Below are 16,508 nucleotides of genomic sequence, written 5' to 3'. Positions count from 1 at the left end.
TATTGATTACCGATGCCTTCTGTGCGTGTTTGCTGGAGAATGGAAGGGATATGCTTTGCTGAATGTCGTCGGTATTTGTTTTTAGTAGAGTGGTTTATGGCTTGCCACCTTTACACTTATGGGCTTCTTCCTCAACTGCGCTTTCAAAGGCGGGAATCTGTAATCATGCCGGCTGAAGAATGAGGCGCCAAAGGTGATGCGAGACCGAGCGGACTCTCGTTCAGCATCACATCACTGCAGTGAAACAGAGAGTGGGCAAGTATACATCAGGTAGTATTGGCGAAATGTACTACCGACTACTTTCCATGCTCTCCGTGTCACTGCAGCAGACGTGGGAGAGCCCAAGATGTCCGGTAAGACTATGTTTGGGCTGCCAGTGGAGTAAACACGGGAGTCCAAGCCTCCCAGCTGCTGAAAACTTACAAGGCCCAGTTATGGTGCGAAGCGGGATGGGGTATTAGTGCAAGACCAGTCTTGTATGTGCATTGTATCCTTGGTACCAGTGCAGCGTTTGAGTCGTTCGTGGGTGAAAACAAAGTTGACCTTTCCCCTCTGCTTTTATGGACGAGTTCGCATTCAGGTTAAGGATAAAACGATCCTACTTTAAGCACATGGGAGGCTGCTAAGAAATATGCGTGCAATGTTAATAGGAATATTTTGAAAACGAGCACCCTCTTTCTAGGGTTACATAAATCAAGGTTAATTTGAATACAAGAAAAGCCTGCATTATGCGGCTGGCAGACAGTATAGTCGTGAATCAGATCATGCTCTGTGCAGCGTATTATTCACACTTTTCGCCAAAATTAGGGCCATGCTATGCGTCTGAAATTTAGCAATGTCCACAAACATTTTGGCCACAAACAAGGTCTCCGTTCCCAGTACCCTCCGCCACAGTCGCGCCTTTTTCTTCTGATCAGGGCTTTAAGTGGCACCGGCAGCTCTGAAGACGCAGGTGCTGAGATTGGTCCCTATCGGACTCTACATTTTTTTGCCCTCGGGGTGAAAAAAAGCCAATTCTGCGGCAGTATACACTTTTGATTTTCTTGCAATTGTATATTGCGCGAACTTGACCCAAAGGTATTGGAGCGCTTCACATGGGTAATAGTTACATGACACAAATACATCACTCCATATTATTTTTGGTAGGTACAGAGTTTAGTGATTTGCCTAGAATCACGGAATGGTGAGCATACGCCAAAACTCGAACCTGCTTTTTCCCAGCACCAAAGTCGGTATCTCTAGCCGTTAGTCTACAACTTCTACCACGAGGACTAACCCATTTTCAATATTCGGTAAAACGAAGCCGTAGTTGTTGCTTATACATCTTATGCAAATAACAAACATTGCCAAAGCCGATAGTCCTCGCATGTTGTAGGTGTAATGTTACTTGTTGTATCATATATCTGGCTGCAATGACAGAAGAAGAAACATACCAGTCGGGTGACACACTTTGCTAAGCTTAAGGTTTTTCAAGCCACCCTCTACTTCGGTCACGCCCCAATGAGAAAACCCTAGGTTTTTCATTCCACTTAAAGCCCTTCTTATCTCATATATATCACTCGCTCCACGGCTTCTTAAGCGGTGGCCACATTTTCTCTTTCGATTTTCTCACTGTGGCAGATGAAAAGCCTCCATTTTACAGCCGTAATCATATCAAGAAACAGAATATTCTCAACATTTTTGTTCGTTCCTGTTAGCCCATACCTTTAGTAGGTTGCACTTCTCATCTACTGTGCTTACATTGGGGCATATTAACAAGCCAGGCGATAAAATTATCGCGGCTTTAGCGGCAGAAAACTGCCGCTAAAACGAAGATAATGGGCTTGATAATATGCTCCGTGGAATTCCAATTGAAACCCATGTTAAATGTGAAGGACATCTAACATGGGCTTCAATTGGAATTCCATAGAGCATATTATCAAGCCCATTATCGCTGTTTTAGCTGCAGTTTTCTGCCGCTAAAGCGGCGATAATTTTTTCGCCTGGCTTGTTAATATGCCCCTATGAACCGCCCCCACCGTGCCCTGGTGATTTATTGTGCTAAATAAGCAGAGACACGGGAATTAAGCGGTAGGGACGGTCCACATTATGCAGCATGGTGACTAACTTAGGCGGTCACAAAACAAGAATTATGTAGCATAATGGGTCGCATTTTTTTGATAGTATTACTTCGTTATTTTGACATCTGTGCATATGTTAACACTGTCTGTGCAAATGTTTCGCCTCATTACTTTTCAAATTAACACTCAAATACAGCAATAAGTAAAGTAAAGGTGACTGGACAGTATTTGTTACAGGCTTTCCACTGTGCCACAATACGCACTACTCTCCTTTTGGTAACTTTGATCCTTTTGAGCTAGAATCAACTTTTAAAAAAAAATCTGCAGTTTATGCAGCATATGATGGATTATGTGGCAAATTACGTGGAAAACGCAGCAGTTGTAGAATAATATAATTCGAGTAGCCCTGTATATAAGTTACATAAATGCAGGACCTGTCAAAACCTCAACAATATGCTGCTTGAAGAGAGAGCTTCATAAATGTGCCAAATCTTATGTTTGAAACTTCTGCATAATGTTGTAATTATACAAACGCTGCTTTATGATTTGATTTTTACCCTTCATGATAGTCTTGACAGCCCCCATAACACTCCACTCTGACTCTCCACTCTCCTTTTCCCCAGCAACTTTAGCCAGGCTGAATAACAGCCACGCTGGTGTACAACATGGCTGAAGCATATGGCAAAGCCAATAACTCTTGCATAGGCAAGACCTATTGGCTTTGTCTATGCTTGTTATTGACCTGGCGCAAACATCTTTATGAAGTGGGGGCAGTAGTAATCCATGTTCAATGACCTACTACACAAGCAGTTCAAAATATAGGGCAACACATTTGCTCCATTTTTAGGTCTGTTAGGCAGTGCATAAGAGATGTATTGTTAGCTTCTGTTGTCTTAGAGCCAGTATGTTGGTTTGCCAGTTGGCTTCATTGCCACTCTGAATTGCGTACCTCTTTTTCGTTAGTGATTTTTGGCTTTCTCCCCGCTTTTTGTATTTGCCCCTCCTGGAGCATGGAAGTATTTCTGTGCCCTCGCACTGCTCACCTTTCCCAGTTTTAATTTTTCTTCTTGTTTAAGCACTCTGCGTGACTGCATGGTACATCTGTCTCACTATTGAGCTTTTCTACCATTCTCTCTATTCTCCCTTCACTCTCTGCTCTGTCTGCAATTTTTCTTTTGCTTCGCTTTACCCTCACACTCGCTGCATTTCATTATTCTCCTTCCCGGGTTTCCCTTCCGCTCTCCTTTATCGTTTTTCCCTCTGTCTTCTTTCTTCGCTCCTCTTTTCACTTTTTATTCTCACCATGTTGTAGCCCATTTTTGCACTCCTAATCTCAGCTTTCCCAGTTCTCTTAACATACTTTTTCTAACGTATTTATCTTTTCCTTCGTACTTCTCATACTTATTTTCCCTTTTGTTTTTCCTTCTTGCATATATCTTTCATGGTTTCCACCTGTCTGATTCCTTTCTTCTTCGTCACTATTTTTCCCTACTCCTATACCTTAGAAAGTGTTTGCACATTGTAATCCAGGTCTGGTACGTTATTACGACGACAGTCCATGCACTGTGGGGGTAACTTCAACATTTTATATACTACTATCATCAGAACTGTTTGTTCAGGACTCACTTGCCAGCCCAACACTCACTCGCACTCTTCTCCAGACAGTGCAGATAGCAACTAAAAGTGACCCCAAATTGGCCCACTACCCCAAATCTCTTCCCTTGGGCCACTCGATCACTAAATTGCAGGCCACCCCTTGCATAGTCACAAAACTTGGAATCACTCTCCTACGGTGACGCTACTCCCTTACAATGGTCTTTTCTATGCCACAAAGTGACACAACTGGGTTTGAACAATTTAAAATATTAAACAAGCAATGGCAAAGCCAAAAGTTCTGCCATTGATTACCAGCCATTTGTCTTTGTCACCGTTTGTTTTATTATGTTTTTTGCAAAACATTGTTAGGGGACACGTCAGGCGCACATGAATCTAAAACAATAATTGTCTAAAAGCAAAAATACTTTAGGTCTTAAAATCGCACATTGCCTTATAAGGTAAATACTTGGGGTGTGTGTATGTGTTTCTTGTGCCGTAATACCACTGCGCTTCAAAGTTAAGAAACGACCACACCTTTCACGGTGCTCAAATTTAAAGGCCGTGGCCGGTGCACGTTAATCAACTACATGCGCGCTATGCAAGAGTCTGTGCGCGCTGGTGAAATGCACTGTGCGCGCATGTTACAGGGAATGATGGTCTTCACCTCTATCTTTTCTCCTGGTAAGGTTTGAAGGTGGTGGGGTTGGGAAGGTAGAGAGAGTAGAGCAGCAGCGGCTCCTCCGTAATGGCAGAGGAGCGTTTCCCCACTGCTAAAAGCCAGCTGATTAACAATAAAACATAACAAAACTATGTATTATCCTTTTATTTTTTCCTGGATATGCAGAGTCCGCTAAGTGGCCCAGTCTAGGACGGGGCAATCCTCAAGGGACAGTAGCAGGGGGGAGGAGCGGTGGAAGCAGTTAGTTTGCATGTTGGTCTTAGGGCGGCCAAACCAACATGCGCACTTACATTTCTACAACCATCCTGTGTTGTATCTCCGGGTGGAGAAAGGCCACAGGCTCCCTGTGCCTGAGTAAGCGTTAAACCAGCCTGCTCAGCCAATCCCGGCACTGCTGTCATGCTGGGTAATAGCATGATAGTAGCTTTGGGATTGGGTGGGAAGTCTCGAAGCTGGACTGCGCTTCTGGAAGAAGCTGGACCCCGGCCGTGGCAGGTAAGTAAATTTATTATTATTTTTTTTTTAATACAAACTCCCCGCTGCCCCACCACTTTCTATTGAAAGCAGCCACTGGAGTAGAGGCTTCTACATGACGGTGCCTGTCTTTGGCATAATTCTGGGTCTGACTGAATAGTTGTCATTCTTGACATATTGTGCCCCTTTGTTACATAGTGGTGCCCACACATAGCATAATGGCATTCCTGGAAATAAGGTGGTAATTCTTAGCTTATGATTGGAATAGTTTGCACAGTGATTCCCAACAATGGCAAAGATTTCACATGACCTGCAATTTTAAGTTAAGAGATTGACAGGTATGCATTTGTCACTGATAAGACACCTTCTGCCAGGCCCTTTGGACAACCCTTCGCAGTTTGATAAATTCTGGCCAGGACTTGCATCCAAACCCTGTGGGCCCCCAAAATCACGCTGCCCATGGCCTTTGGCAGTGTGAGGTTGGGTGCCCAACTTTGAGCGGGTAGCCAACTGCCTGCTGCACATTGCCTTTGGCTTTGTGCTGTAGGGGTTGGCCACAGGGCCTGGCCTATGGCCACACACACACTGCACCCAACACCCTGTAGCTGCCAACCACCTCACAAGCACCCACCCCATGCTGTGCACAGCCGAACAGTCATGTGTATGAGTGGGTTGACCCTGTAGCAAACCCACACTGCACATGGCCTAATGTCTGCAAAGTGGCGATTAGTTATAGGGTCTTCCATTTTATTTTTGAATGTTTTAGCGGTACCACAGTGGCTGCAGCAATAGAGCTGCTTCTTTTGTTGACTTTTTAAAATTCTCTTTCCTTACTTTTAATGTTATCCTGAACAGTATACTATCTCTCTTTGAGGTCATGTACATGCTTTGGCGAAATAAAAGCACACAGTGAGAAGTAATTTCAGATCCATTTATTTGAACCAATTCTTTGTTCAGTGTATTGCCACAGGTCACCATATCAAAACTTAGAGTGACTTCGTTTAGCTCAAATGAAGACCTGTCACAGTTAGTATGGGGAAAGGTCATACGTTGCAAGGCTGCTACTCAATGCAAATGGTATTCTTACCAACGCTCCTCACAAATTCAATTTATATCATTGTCCTTGTTTAAAGAAGGATCCTGTTTTAAACCCATACAGTTTTCTTTTTTAAAGGGACACCATGTTTCACCCAAGTATTTCATTTCAAATTTGTTTTTAAATTAGACTTGAGTAATCCAGGATGAAGGAAAGGACATTTGGAAAGTCTGTATTTAAACATTTAGGAGTGATCTACAAGCATCGAGAACATTTTATTAAACCATTCTGAAGTAATCCCCATTTGCAATAGCCAAGAGTGCCCATCCAGTGGATACTCTTGGATGTTACGAATTGGGTTTTCTTCTAAATGATTCCACTGAGTACTCTTGGTTGATATGCAGTGATGAGGGGATGTACTGTAGTGTTTTCCCAATACCCTTGTGTACATTAACTCCAATTTGAAGTTGTCATAAAATCATACTACAGTAATGCATAATAATTCTGTAGATGTTAGCAAATCATCCAGTGGTTGTAAACTAACCATGAGGTTGTCCTGAAATCATCCGGTAGTATTTCAACCTCATCCTGCACTTGTCAGTTAGTATTCCTTGAGGTACAAGATCATCACGCATTTTTAATTGAAGTAATCAGTACACCATCCTGGAGTAATTCACACTCATCCTGCAGTTGTCAATTAGTATTCTTGGAGTTGTAAAGGATCATCACGCATTTTTAATTGAAGTAATCAGGACACCATCCTGGAGTAGTTTTTGTGATTACAGTAAGTCATCTCATTTAAATATTTTGCTCTGTGGGCAGACTTCAGGATGGCTTGGGATGACTTCCCCAGATAATTACAGGAATAGCCTGGCTGAAGTCATCGGATGACGCTAGAATGAGTCCAGGATGATCTTCCTTTTTGACTTGGGCAAGGACCTTTATCTCAGGTTCCAAAGATTTGAATCACAGCCCTGTCTTTTATCCTTCTGCGGACATTAAACAAAATAAGTGCCAATGTATTTGCGTAACTTGGTGTTTTTTTCTCTATCGCGGTAATGTGTTTCTAAGTCTAAATTGTGAACACAAGGCCAGTCCTTACAGAGAGAACTGCAGGTTCACGTTCACTCGATGTATTGTGAAGGATGTGTATAAGTATGTGAGGGAACTAGAGGGAAACTCGACCTCTCAACGGCCTTCGACACTTGTCCTACCAAACCCTGATCAGGAGGCTTCATCAGCTAGGATTCCAAGAGGACACCCTGAAATAGATCGCATCCTTCGTTACTGGAAGAGCACTGAGAATCCACCTTCCACCATTCACATCGAAGCCCAAGAACATCATTTGTGCCTCCCTCATAGCTCATCCCTCAGCCTCACTCTGTTCAACACCTACATGATATGCCTGGCCAACTTCGTCAGAAACCACGGGCTGAACATTATCTCCTCTCCTACGTAGATCTGAAGACCCTTCCACCACCAGGGCCAACATCCACCTGTGCATGACCACCGTGGCTGACTGGATGCTAAACAACTACCTCAAGCTCATCACAGACAAGAGTGAATTACTTGTCTTTGGAAACTACACCTCTCTGTGAAACGACTCCTGGTGGCCTGCTGAACTGGGTCCCTCTCCCACCCCCATGTACCACGGCCCAACCTCGGCATCATCTTGGACAGCAAACTCACCATGAAGAACTAGATCATCGCTGTCTCCTCCACCTGTTCCTTATGATGTGCATGCTCTGAAAAATCTTCATGTGGCTCCATCTCCACCAGATGCACCGTCACTCAAGTCCTCGTCACCAGCTGATTGGACTACAGAAATGCACTCTGCTCAGGAATTACCACACACCTCTGAAGAGACTGCAGACCATTCAGAACTCAGCGGCCAGATTCATCCTCGACCTCCCCAGACGGACTCACACCACTCCTCTCCTGAAGAAACTCCAATGATGCCAATTAAAGATTCAGACTCACTGCTACAGAGCCCTGCATAACACAGGACCAGCATACATCAACCTCCACATGAGCTTCCACCAACTCACCAGACTCCTGCAATCTGACTTTTTTGCCCTCGCACACACACCCTGCATCCGCCGCAGCAGCAGTGGGGGGCATTCCTTCTCCTACCTCACCGCGATGTCCTGGAACAGCCTACCTCTCCATCTCCGAACTTCACCCTCTCTCCAGGATTTCAGAAGAGGACTCAAGACCTGGCTATTCAACTGAGGCCACCCTAACAGCCTGAAGCTCAGAACCTGGATACCGTTGCGGGTGATTAGCTGCGCCATACAAATCCTACTTGATTGATTGATTGAAACTTCTATATCTGTGAAATGGCTTTATTCTATCATTTCACTCCTTGCTGCCTAGTAGTGGCATGTGCTGCTTCCGGTAGGCCTCCACGTTGGTCTTTATGGGGCATCAGGCTTCTGCCTGTTAGGATGGTGAGTTTTTCTCTCGAGCTGGTGGGCTGATCCACCTGGTCAAACATTCACAACTTGAATTTGTGCAAGTATTTTATTTCTTATTGTGGACTTTACCTGCCTTTACTTGAGGTGCAAAGTTTAAAACCGCGAGTATAAATGGCCACGAACTTAAATATTTACCCACCATGCTTGAAAAGCAGGCGAGCAACTGCCCTTTATACCAGGACCATGTTTCATGCTGGTTCTTTCCTCCCAGATCCAGAACAATTGGATGTCCTGACTGCAGACGAGAATACTGTACATCAAGCTAACCCTGGGTACTTAGTGTCAAAAGAACAGCCTCCTGCACTTTGTGTTTTCTCTTGCGCTGCACATTCTTGCATGAACCAAGAGGAGGATATCTCATGGCCTCTTCAAATACATTAAGTTGACTGACCCGTAGATAATGGTGTTCCTTTGTGTTTTTTTTTTTTTAATGGTATTGTTTGCAAATATTATCTGCATAGTCTTCTCAATAGTGATGACAAACATTAGAAAATAAGCCTCCCAAAGGCTATTTACCATCTCTTTCAGTGCGTCTGCCTTTTGCGTTACAGGTAAATAATCTTGAATATCAATATATTGACCTATGCAGGTAAGGTGTTTTATTCTGCGACTGGTGTCTGGTAAAGAGCTATGGTCTTGAAACATGTAGTACTATTATGCTATTGTTTCATTTTGAAACTCTTTTTCAACAGCTGCCATCTGAGTAAAGGACTGATTAAGAATTGGATTCTAAGAAAATAAGAATGTGCTTGACGTGTATTTTACGGAAATTAAAAATGATTTTGTGTGCCTCTCTTGCAGCTGGTTTATGGGCCGTCGTCCAGAATTCACTGACCCAAAGGTTGTGGCACAAGGAGAAGGCAGAGAAGGTACAATGTGTGATGCTTTACTGTATTGTGGTTCTCACGGTGTTTGGACCTGTTCAAAAAGTCACTACACATTTGCAAAGCCAATAGAGTTGGTGCTTCATAAAATGAATATGCCACATTATACTGCACGCATTTTTAACGCATGCCATTACAACGACCGCGTTGTAACAACCATGCCATTACAACGCAAGTCTGTACAATGACTTGCTTGGGGGGAGGGGGCACTTGATGTTAGAATAGTACAATTTACTATTCCAACTCCAGTCTGTGCAACAGTAGGGAAGGTGTTGAATTTTAAATCCAACACCTAGTGACCCCTAAAGCAAGTCGTTGTTCTGACTTGCGTTGTAATGGCATGCGTTGTAACAATGCGGTCGTTGGAACGACCGCGTTGTAATTGCATGCGTTGTCCCGCATTCGTGGTAAACAATGTTTACCTCATAAAATAGATGGAAGAGTTTGTTTAACTACAGGAATGTGTGGTGAGTGGTTGTGAGGGATGATGAGTCAGTGGAGGGTATTTGGGTTGGTGATTATAAGTGATAGATTTGGTAAATGTGAGTTATCAGGTCAATGTTGGTGGGGGAATGCAGGTGAGAATGCTTAATGTAGGTAGGTATATGCTGAATGTTAGTAGGTGCTTGCCAGTATGTGGTTTTTGAAATTGTTTGATTTTATGTAGGTTAAGTTGTGTCAGTGGCTGGGAGCAGGGGCTCCTGACAGTGCAGTCCTTCTACTCTTCTTTTCCAGGCAGTGATCTGGTGAGTTCCTTAGAGCTGCCCTATTTATTCCTCATATCTTGGCTTAAGGGAGGGGAACACCCTTAGCAATAGGGGATAAGCAACCTTCCTCTAGCATGGCCACTTCCTGTGAAGTGTGGCGAACTCCTAGCCCAGAATGAAATATTCTCCATTAAATCAAGATGGAGAAAATATCACCTTGGTGTGCTTGTCTGTGTAACCAAACCCAGGGGTGTGGCTAACTACTGACTACCCTCCCCTTCCAGCCCCTCTCCTGATCTAATTAAGTGGGCTCCCATCTGTTAGGGGATCTAGGAAGTGGGAGCTGACCTGGGTCCTGTGACATCTCTTCTCCTGTCTTTGAAGCCCAGCTTATCTCCCCAGCCCCCTTTTTCTCCCTCACTCCTCCAGGTAGCAAATCTCCTCCCACCAAATGGCTCTATTGTTGCGCTCCCAGGCTTCTTCGCACCTACTCAGTGAGTAGCTTGGCTAAGGCTGTCAGAGTCTGACCAATCAGAAGAGGCTGCTACAGGGCTACTTTAAGGAACTTCAGGATAGTACGTTCTATAATTACTGACCAGTAATGGTTATATTAAATCCACCTGTGACAAGTTGTTGGAGTTAATATGAATATTAATTTGATACTTTGAATAGCATTGGTAGCTAGCTCCAATACAAAAACATACTTTAAGTTAACTAAAGCCTTCCCCATGTTAGTCTATTGGGCTAGCAGCACTACAGTAGGGAAAATGACTAAGGCTGTGTTTCCTTACAGGGCATATAAAGCATCTTTTATATGGTTCCTGCTTTTTATAACTATGCACCCTACCCTTGGAGCGCCTAGGGCAAACCTTAGGGGTGGCTTATGAGTAATACACATGTCGTTTTGGACTTTGGAAGTACTTTTAATCCCACAGTCGATTTTGAACATGGTTGTATTTTAAAACCAGCCTGCAAGGCAGCCCTGGGTTTAAAATAACATGAGACACCACAGGAGTGCACATTTCACTGCATTAAGTACTCTGGGATCCCTAAATGTACATGCCCTACCCTATAATAGGAACTTATAGATAGGTTGTCTTTGCCAATTAGAATTATACCAATGAACATATACCTTTAGATTATAGAGCACTGTCCCTTGGCATGGTTAGGATAGCACAGGGCAGTTTCAGAGTCAGTAACCACTAGCATCAGTCCAAAAATGGGGGGTGTGAAAGCAAAAAGAATGACTTTCCTACCGCAGGGCATTGGTGAGTTGACTTCGTTAGCATGCAGGCAGAGCACTAATTGCAGGAAGAGATGGACAGCAAACAAACCCTGGTAGGTAAGCTCAGTCCAGGAAATGGCATTGGTACAAAGTAGTCGGAAAGTCTAAAACGACAGTATACCCCAACATGGCACTATATGGAGACAAGTCCTACTCACATTGGTATCATTTTAAGCCTTATGTACACTATTCATTAATTGTCCCATTTATATGGAAAGTGATTATGATGTACACGTTCAAATAACTTGCTGAAGAAGCAGAAATGTCAGACCATCCTACTCAGGAAGAATAGGTTTATTCTACTTGAATATTAATGCACCTTTGGCTACAATAGTCTTCGTGAGTATCAGACAAACAAAATCTATTTTAAAAAAGTGTAAATAGGAGGTCATCATACAAATTCATACAAATGAACTCTAAAAGGAGGCTTTTCATTGACCTGTAGAATATCTTGCATATGCACCCAAAATCTCTAGTGCTCAGTCCTCCATGTAACTGCTTGATTAAAACAAAATCCCCACTTCCTCCCAGCCCCTGTATTAGATTGCTGCTGGGTATGTTCCTCACAGAGTTCAAGTGCACGCCTTGCATTTCATCACATCCCAACCTTTGCTGAAGATTAAGAGTCATGTTCATGCTGCTACTTCGTATTGTCTTGCAACTGAAGTCAGTGCTGTAACATCAGCCTGGCTGTAGTTGTGGCCTAACCCCAGTTTTCCATCAGCCGGGCTGCGCCGCAACAATGCTCGGAACCCATTACCACGGCATTGTCTCCACATACCTCTGATGTGACCTAGCTCTTGAGCTAAGAAGCTACTTGCCACCTATCCCATGGGTTGAGACTGGGCTATAGTCCACACCCCTTGAAGACAATGAACTCTGCCATAACCATGATTTATAGCAACGTGAGGATGTTAACAATGTTCTAACTATAAGCTCACTATCAGTCATATTTAAATGTTAATCTCCACTCTAGAAAAATAAAAAGGATTGTGGAATGATGTCAGAAGAGGATAGTTCTGGAGCTTTGGAGCTGGTTGTTGCATTGACAGTTCTTTTTAATGTTTTTTGTTTGAAATCTGTTTTTATTTAATCACAATCAAACAATAACTTACGTCAACAACATTTGACAATAAGAGCAGTAGAATATTATGAGGAGGGTCGCAGCTGCGTCATTCTCTAACAGAGTTCAAGAAGCGCTATGCAATAGCCAACAAGTATGCATGCTGCTTTGAAAAAGGCTTCTACATTAAATGACTGGTATAAATTGTAGATCAACCATCTTCTATCAAAAAGCTGTTCTGTCAAGTTATAAAAAGAAGAGAAAGAGAGAAAAGAAGAGAGAAGGAGAGAAGAAGAAAAAGGGAGGGGGAGAGATACCACATATGAGGGGGGAGCCGGGCAGAGGAGGCTCCCACAAAGCGAATATTTGGTGTATACACCCCAGTCATGGTCATCATGTTTCTCCATACTGGCCTCAGGAGGAGGGGGGGGGAGAGGGAGGATCTCCAGCCCGCCCCACCTCACCCTAATAGGTCTCCCCCAGAGGAAGTACAGCATCTTCAAATAACTGAACAGCCCTCAAGCGGGGAGGGACGAATCCAGCATGTTCCAGTTTAGAGAGGTACAGCACTAAGGGTTGCCAGATGCGCGTGAATTTAGTGTTAGTGTGTGCTAGATGATTGGAGAGAAGCTCCATCGCCATTACATGCCATAGGCGGGTGAACCACACTGAGGAGGGAGGAGTCAGAGCCTTTTTCCAATGCAATGCAATGACCTGCTTTGCTGCACCTAGCATATGAGGAATCAGGCGCCAATCTGAGTGGGTCATTGCGTTAAGAGACTGAGGTCAAAGTCCAAGAACCGTTATCCTTTGGGTACTCGGAATAGGGAATCCCATTACCTCCCTGATGTGGCTCAACACCTCTTTCCAAAGATTGTCAGGAGTGGGCATGACCTCTAAATATGAAGAAACAAGCCTGTGTCTGCCTTGCAACGCCAACATAAATCTGTGGAGGTGGGAAACATCTTCTGAAGTCTAAGGGGGGTATAATACCAAAGAGTCATGATTTTGTAAGCCGTCTCCTGTTGTGCAGTGCTTTTAAAAGTGTTGGGAATGGTATAGTATTTTGGGAAGAATGGACATCTTAACCGCATTAAGGCGGCCCAGCCATAATAGAGGAAGTGATCTCCATTTCCTGAGGTCCTCCCTAACGAAGTTTCTGCAGTCTGGTCAGTTTGCCTGGGTCCAAGAGTCTAATGTAGCCGTGATGTTAAGGCCCAGGTAACGAATCGATTGGGAAACCTACTTAAAGGGGATACAGTCACTGAGTTTGGTGATCATCTGAGGAGAGAGCATGAGGGTCAATGCCTGTGATTTGGTGACGTTGATTTTAAGCCCGAAGATCCGCTCAAATTGAGAGAATGAAGTGAGCAGCGCTGAAAGGGAGCTCTCCGGGTCCGTAAGAGTCAGAAGTAGATCATCTGCAAAGAGAGCAATCTTATGCTCGTCTCTCCAAGGTATGCCCTTAATTGCTACTGACTGGCGCACTGCGATCGCCAGGGGCTCTATTGCCAGGGCGAAGAGCAGAGGTGACAAGGGACATCCCTGGCGCATTCCCCTACGGATCAAGAAAGGAGGGGTAAGGAGGCCATTAACTCTGATCTGCGCTGAAGGGGGCCACATAGGGGGCCATAATACCGGCTATCATGACTGTGCCTGGTACAATCTTTTGCAGTACCGTTCTGAGAAATGTCCACCCAACCCGGTCAAAAGCCTTCTCGGCATCCAGTGAGGGTAAAAAGGCAGCAATGATGCGTCGCTGGACCTTTTCCACCAGGTGGGCCACTCGCCTAATGTTATCTGCCCCCTGTCATTGGTGTATGAAGCCCGCCCTGTCAGGCAGAAACGGCGCCAGCCGTTGGGCTAGAGTTTTGGTATAAAGTTTAACATCAACATTGAGCAGAGAAATGGGGCGGTAGGGGGCGCACAAAGTCAGATCCTTCCCCGGCTTGGGGATAAGAGCTATTTCCACCCCAGCCATAGTAGGGGTCACAATTAAAGTATCAGCAAAGGAGTTGAATAGCCGAAGTAGCGGGCCTGAAGTTCGGGGAGGAAGAGGCGATAGAAAGGAATCGTGAGGCCTTCGGGCCAGGAGACTTGCCTAGGGGGAAGCTTTTCAATGCTTTTTGGAGTTCCTCCAGGCTAATAATATCCTCCAGTTGCTGTACATGGGAAGGATCCAACGGTGTCCAAGTGCATGGGGCAAGGAATGGATCAATTTCGTCCTGGTTAATTTTGCCCTGGTTATAAAGTGTGGAGAAAAATGTACAGAAGACCTGCTGCTTATCCACCTCTGAAGTTACCCATCTCCCCCCCTCAGTCCAAACCCTGGAGATATGGTTTCGAGAGACCCGCATGCGGAACTGGCATGCCAGCAAAAGCCCACCTTTTTGCCTCTGTCATAAAACTTCTGTTTCAGGGCGAGAAGGGAATGTTCTGCCTTGTTTACCCGGATCGCCCGTAGTTGACCCCGGAGCGAGGCCAGTCTCTTTTGGCCCTGTCTAGAGGGTGCTAAATGCTACAAGCACCTTAATATCCCAGGAGTGGTTAGGGGTGTAAATGTTAAGCAATGTAAGAGCCCTACTATGCATGAGTACCTTAAGCTTCAGATATCGTCCCTCCTTATCGCGCAGCGCCCGGGTAGCCTGCACGTGGCTGCCCGCTTTAAGTAGAATGACCAACCCGCTGTTTTAGTTGATACAGATGCCCAGAATTGGTTAGGGTACTTGGGGGGTGCCATGCACTGTATGTCTGCACGTAGGAGATGGGTTTCCTGTAAAAGAAAAATGATATCTGGGTCTTTGGCAAGAAGATAGCGCCATACTTGCTTCCGCTTATTAGGGGCGTTAAGTCCTTTCACATTAAGGGAAAGGCATTTAAGCTGCACCATTGTTAGTTATGCATGGAGAGGGGTGCAATATGAGTTTGTAGTTTACCACCTCCATCCATGTAGCATCCCCAGCCCAATCAGCGATGTGGTACTGCAGATGAAGAGGTGGGGATAGTGCCTTGTTCCGCATGACCAACTGGTAAATTGCACCTACACTAGGGCCTGATGTTGACTGTGTTGGAAAAATAGGGTGATAAGGAACAGTACTGACCTCCCCCGAATGACCAAGAAGAGTAAAACAGGAGAAAGGAGGGAGAAAGAGAAGGAGAAACAGCAAACCAAACAAGAAAATGGCCAACTGGGCCAAATTAGTCCACTCCAGTCCTTAAGTAGCCCATTGGTGCACACCAGGGCGACTCTGAGGAAGTCACTCCTCCTGGCACTAGGTGAATGCCGGGAAGTGCCAGCGAGATTATGATGGTAGTTGCCGCACGTCCCTCCGGCGGCTGACCTACTCCACTACTGCGAGGGGGGGAGACCAGGCCCCCACCGAGAGAGTCCAGGGTCCTCCGCCTCCAGTCCAAGTCCAGGGATGAGTAAGTCTGAGTCAAAAAAGGTCCTCCCAGCTCGATCGCCACAAGCATCTAGGGTTGGAGCAAATTGTAAAAGGCATGGTCGTAAAGCTTAAGGCGTGCATCCCCCCACACCCAGGAGACTTAGTAAATTCAAGGGATCTGTCTCCCAAACTCAAGATGCAGTGTGAGATGGGGGGTTGGAGATCAGCCTGGTGCGGTCCGGGGATTGCGAGCTATCCATAGATTTCAGGTGTTGGATAATGTCCTGCCTGGCCTATTGAGAAACCTCGCTCGTCCTTCAAGCTCGATTTCAGGGGGAGGGAGTACAGTTGACCACTCCAGACGGAGAGGAGCCCACAGAGTTCGGGCTGGGGGGTCGAGAGTCTAGCTTAAGCTGGAGTAACTGTTTGAGCGATCTCAGAGAACTGCGTTTGCCCTCCAACGAAAAGATCAGGGCAAAAGGAGGGCCGTTGGTATTTAAAATCCAAGTCTCTTAGCTTATCCGTAACCGGCTTAAATTTTCTGCACCGTCGCAAGGTAACTAGGACTAGGTCCTGGAAGATTTGAATACGGTGACCTCCGTAGGTTAGGTTAGCGTTGCCCCTGGATGCATAAACGATTGCTTCCTTTTCCATATAGAAATGCACCAGAGTTAGGATATCGAGGACCAGAGTGCGCTCTGTCCAGTGTAGGAGATGAAGCGTCTCCTCTGATTGCCTGGAGAAGTTCCGCGGTATAGGTCATTCTGTCTTGGCCCTCCGTGCCCCGAGGGACCCACCTAATGCGGAGATTATTTCGCTGACTGAGAATCTCGGAGCGGTGTCTTTTCCCATCTTGGTGCG

General features: G+C 45.1%; 1 protein-coding gene across 1 annotated transcript in view; it reads left to right on the top strand.

Annotated features, from left to right (window-relative positions):
• The window catches only part of B9D1 (B9 domain containing 1), a 493,702-nt gene that overhangs the window by 360,955 nt on the left and 116,239 nt on the right, over positions 1-16,508 (top strand). The window contains exon 6 of the mRNA XM_085629000.1: positions 9,124-9,191. Coding sequence (XP_085485126.1) covers positions 9,124-9,191 — 68 coding nt within the window. The remainder of the gene's footprint in view (positions 1-9,123; positions 9,192-16,508) is intronic.

This window comes from Triturus cristatus, chromosome 10 (assembly GCF_964204655.1).
Source record: "Triturus cristatus chromosome 10, aTriCri1.1, whole genome shotgun sequence".
Classification (NCBI taxonomy): Eukaryota; Metazoa; Chordata; class Amphibia; order Caudata; family Salamandridae; genus Triturus; species Triturus cristatus.
This window is presented reverse-complemented; position numbering and strand designations above follow the sequence as displayed.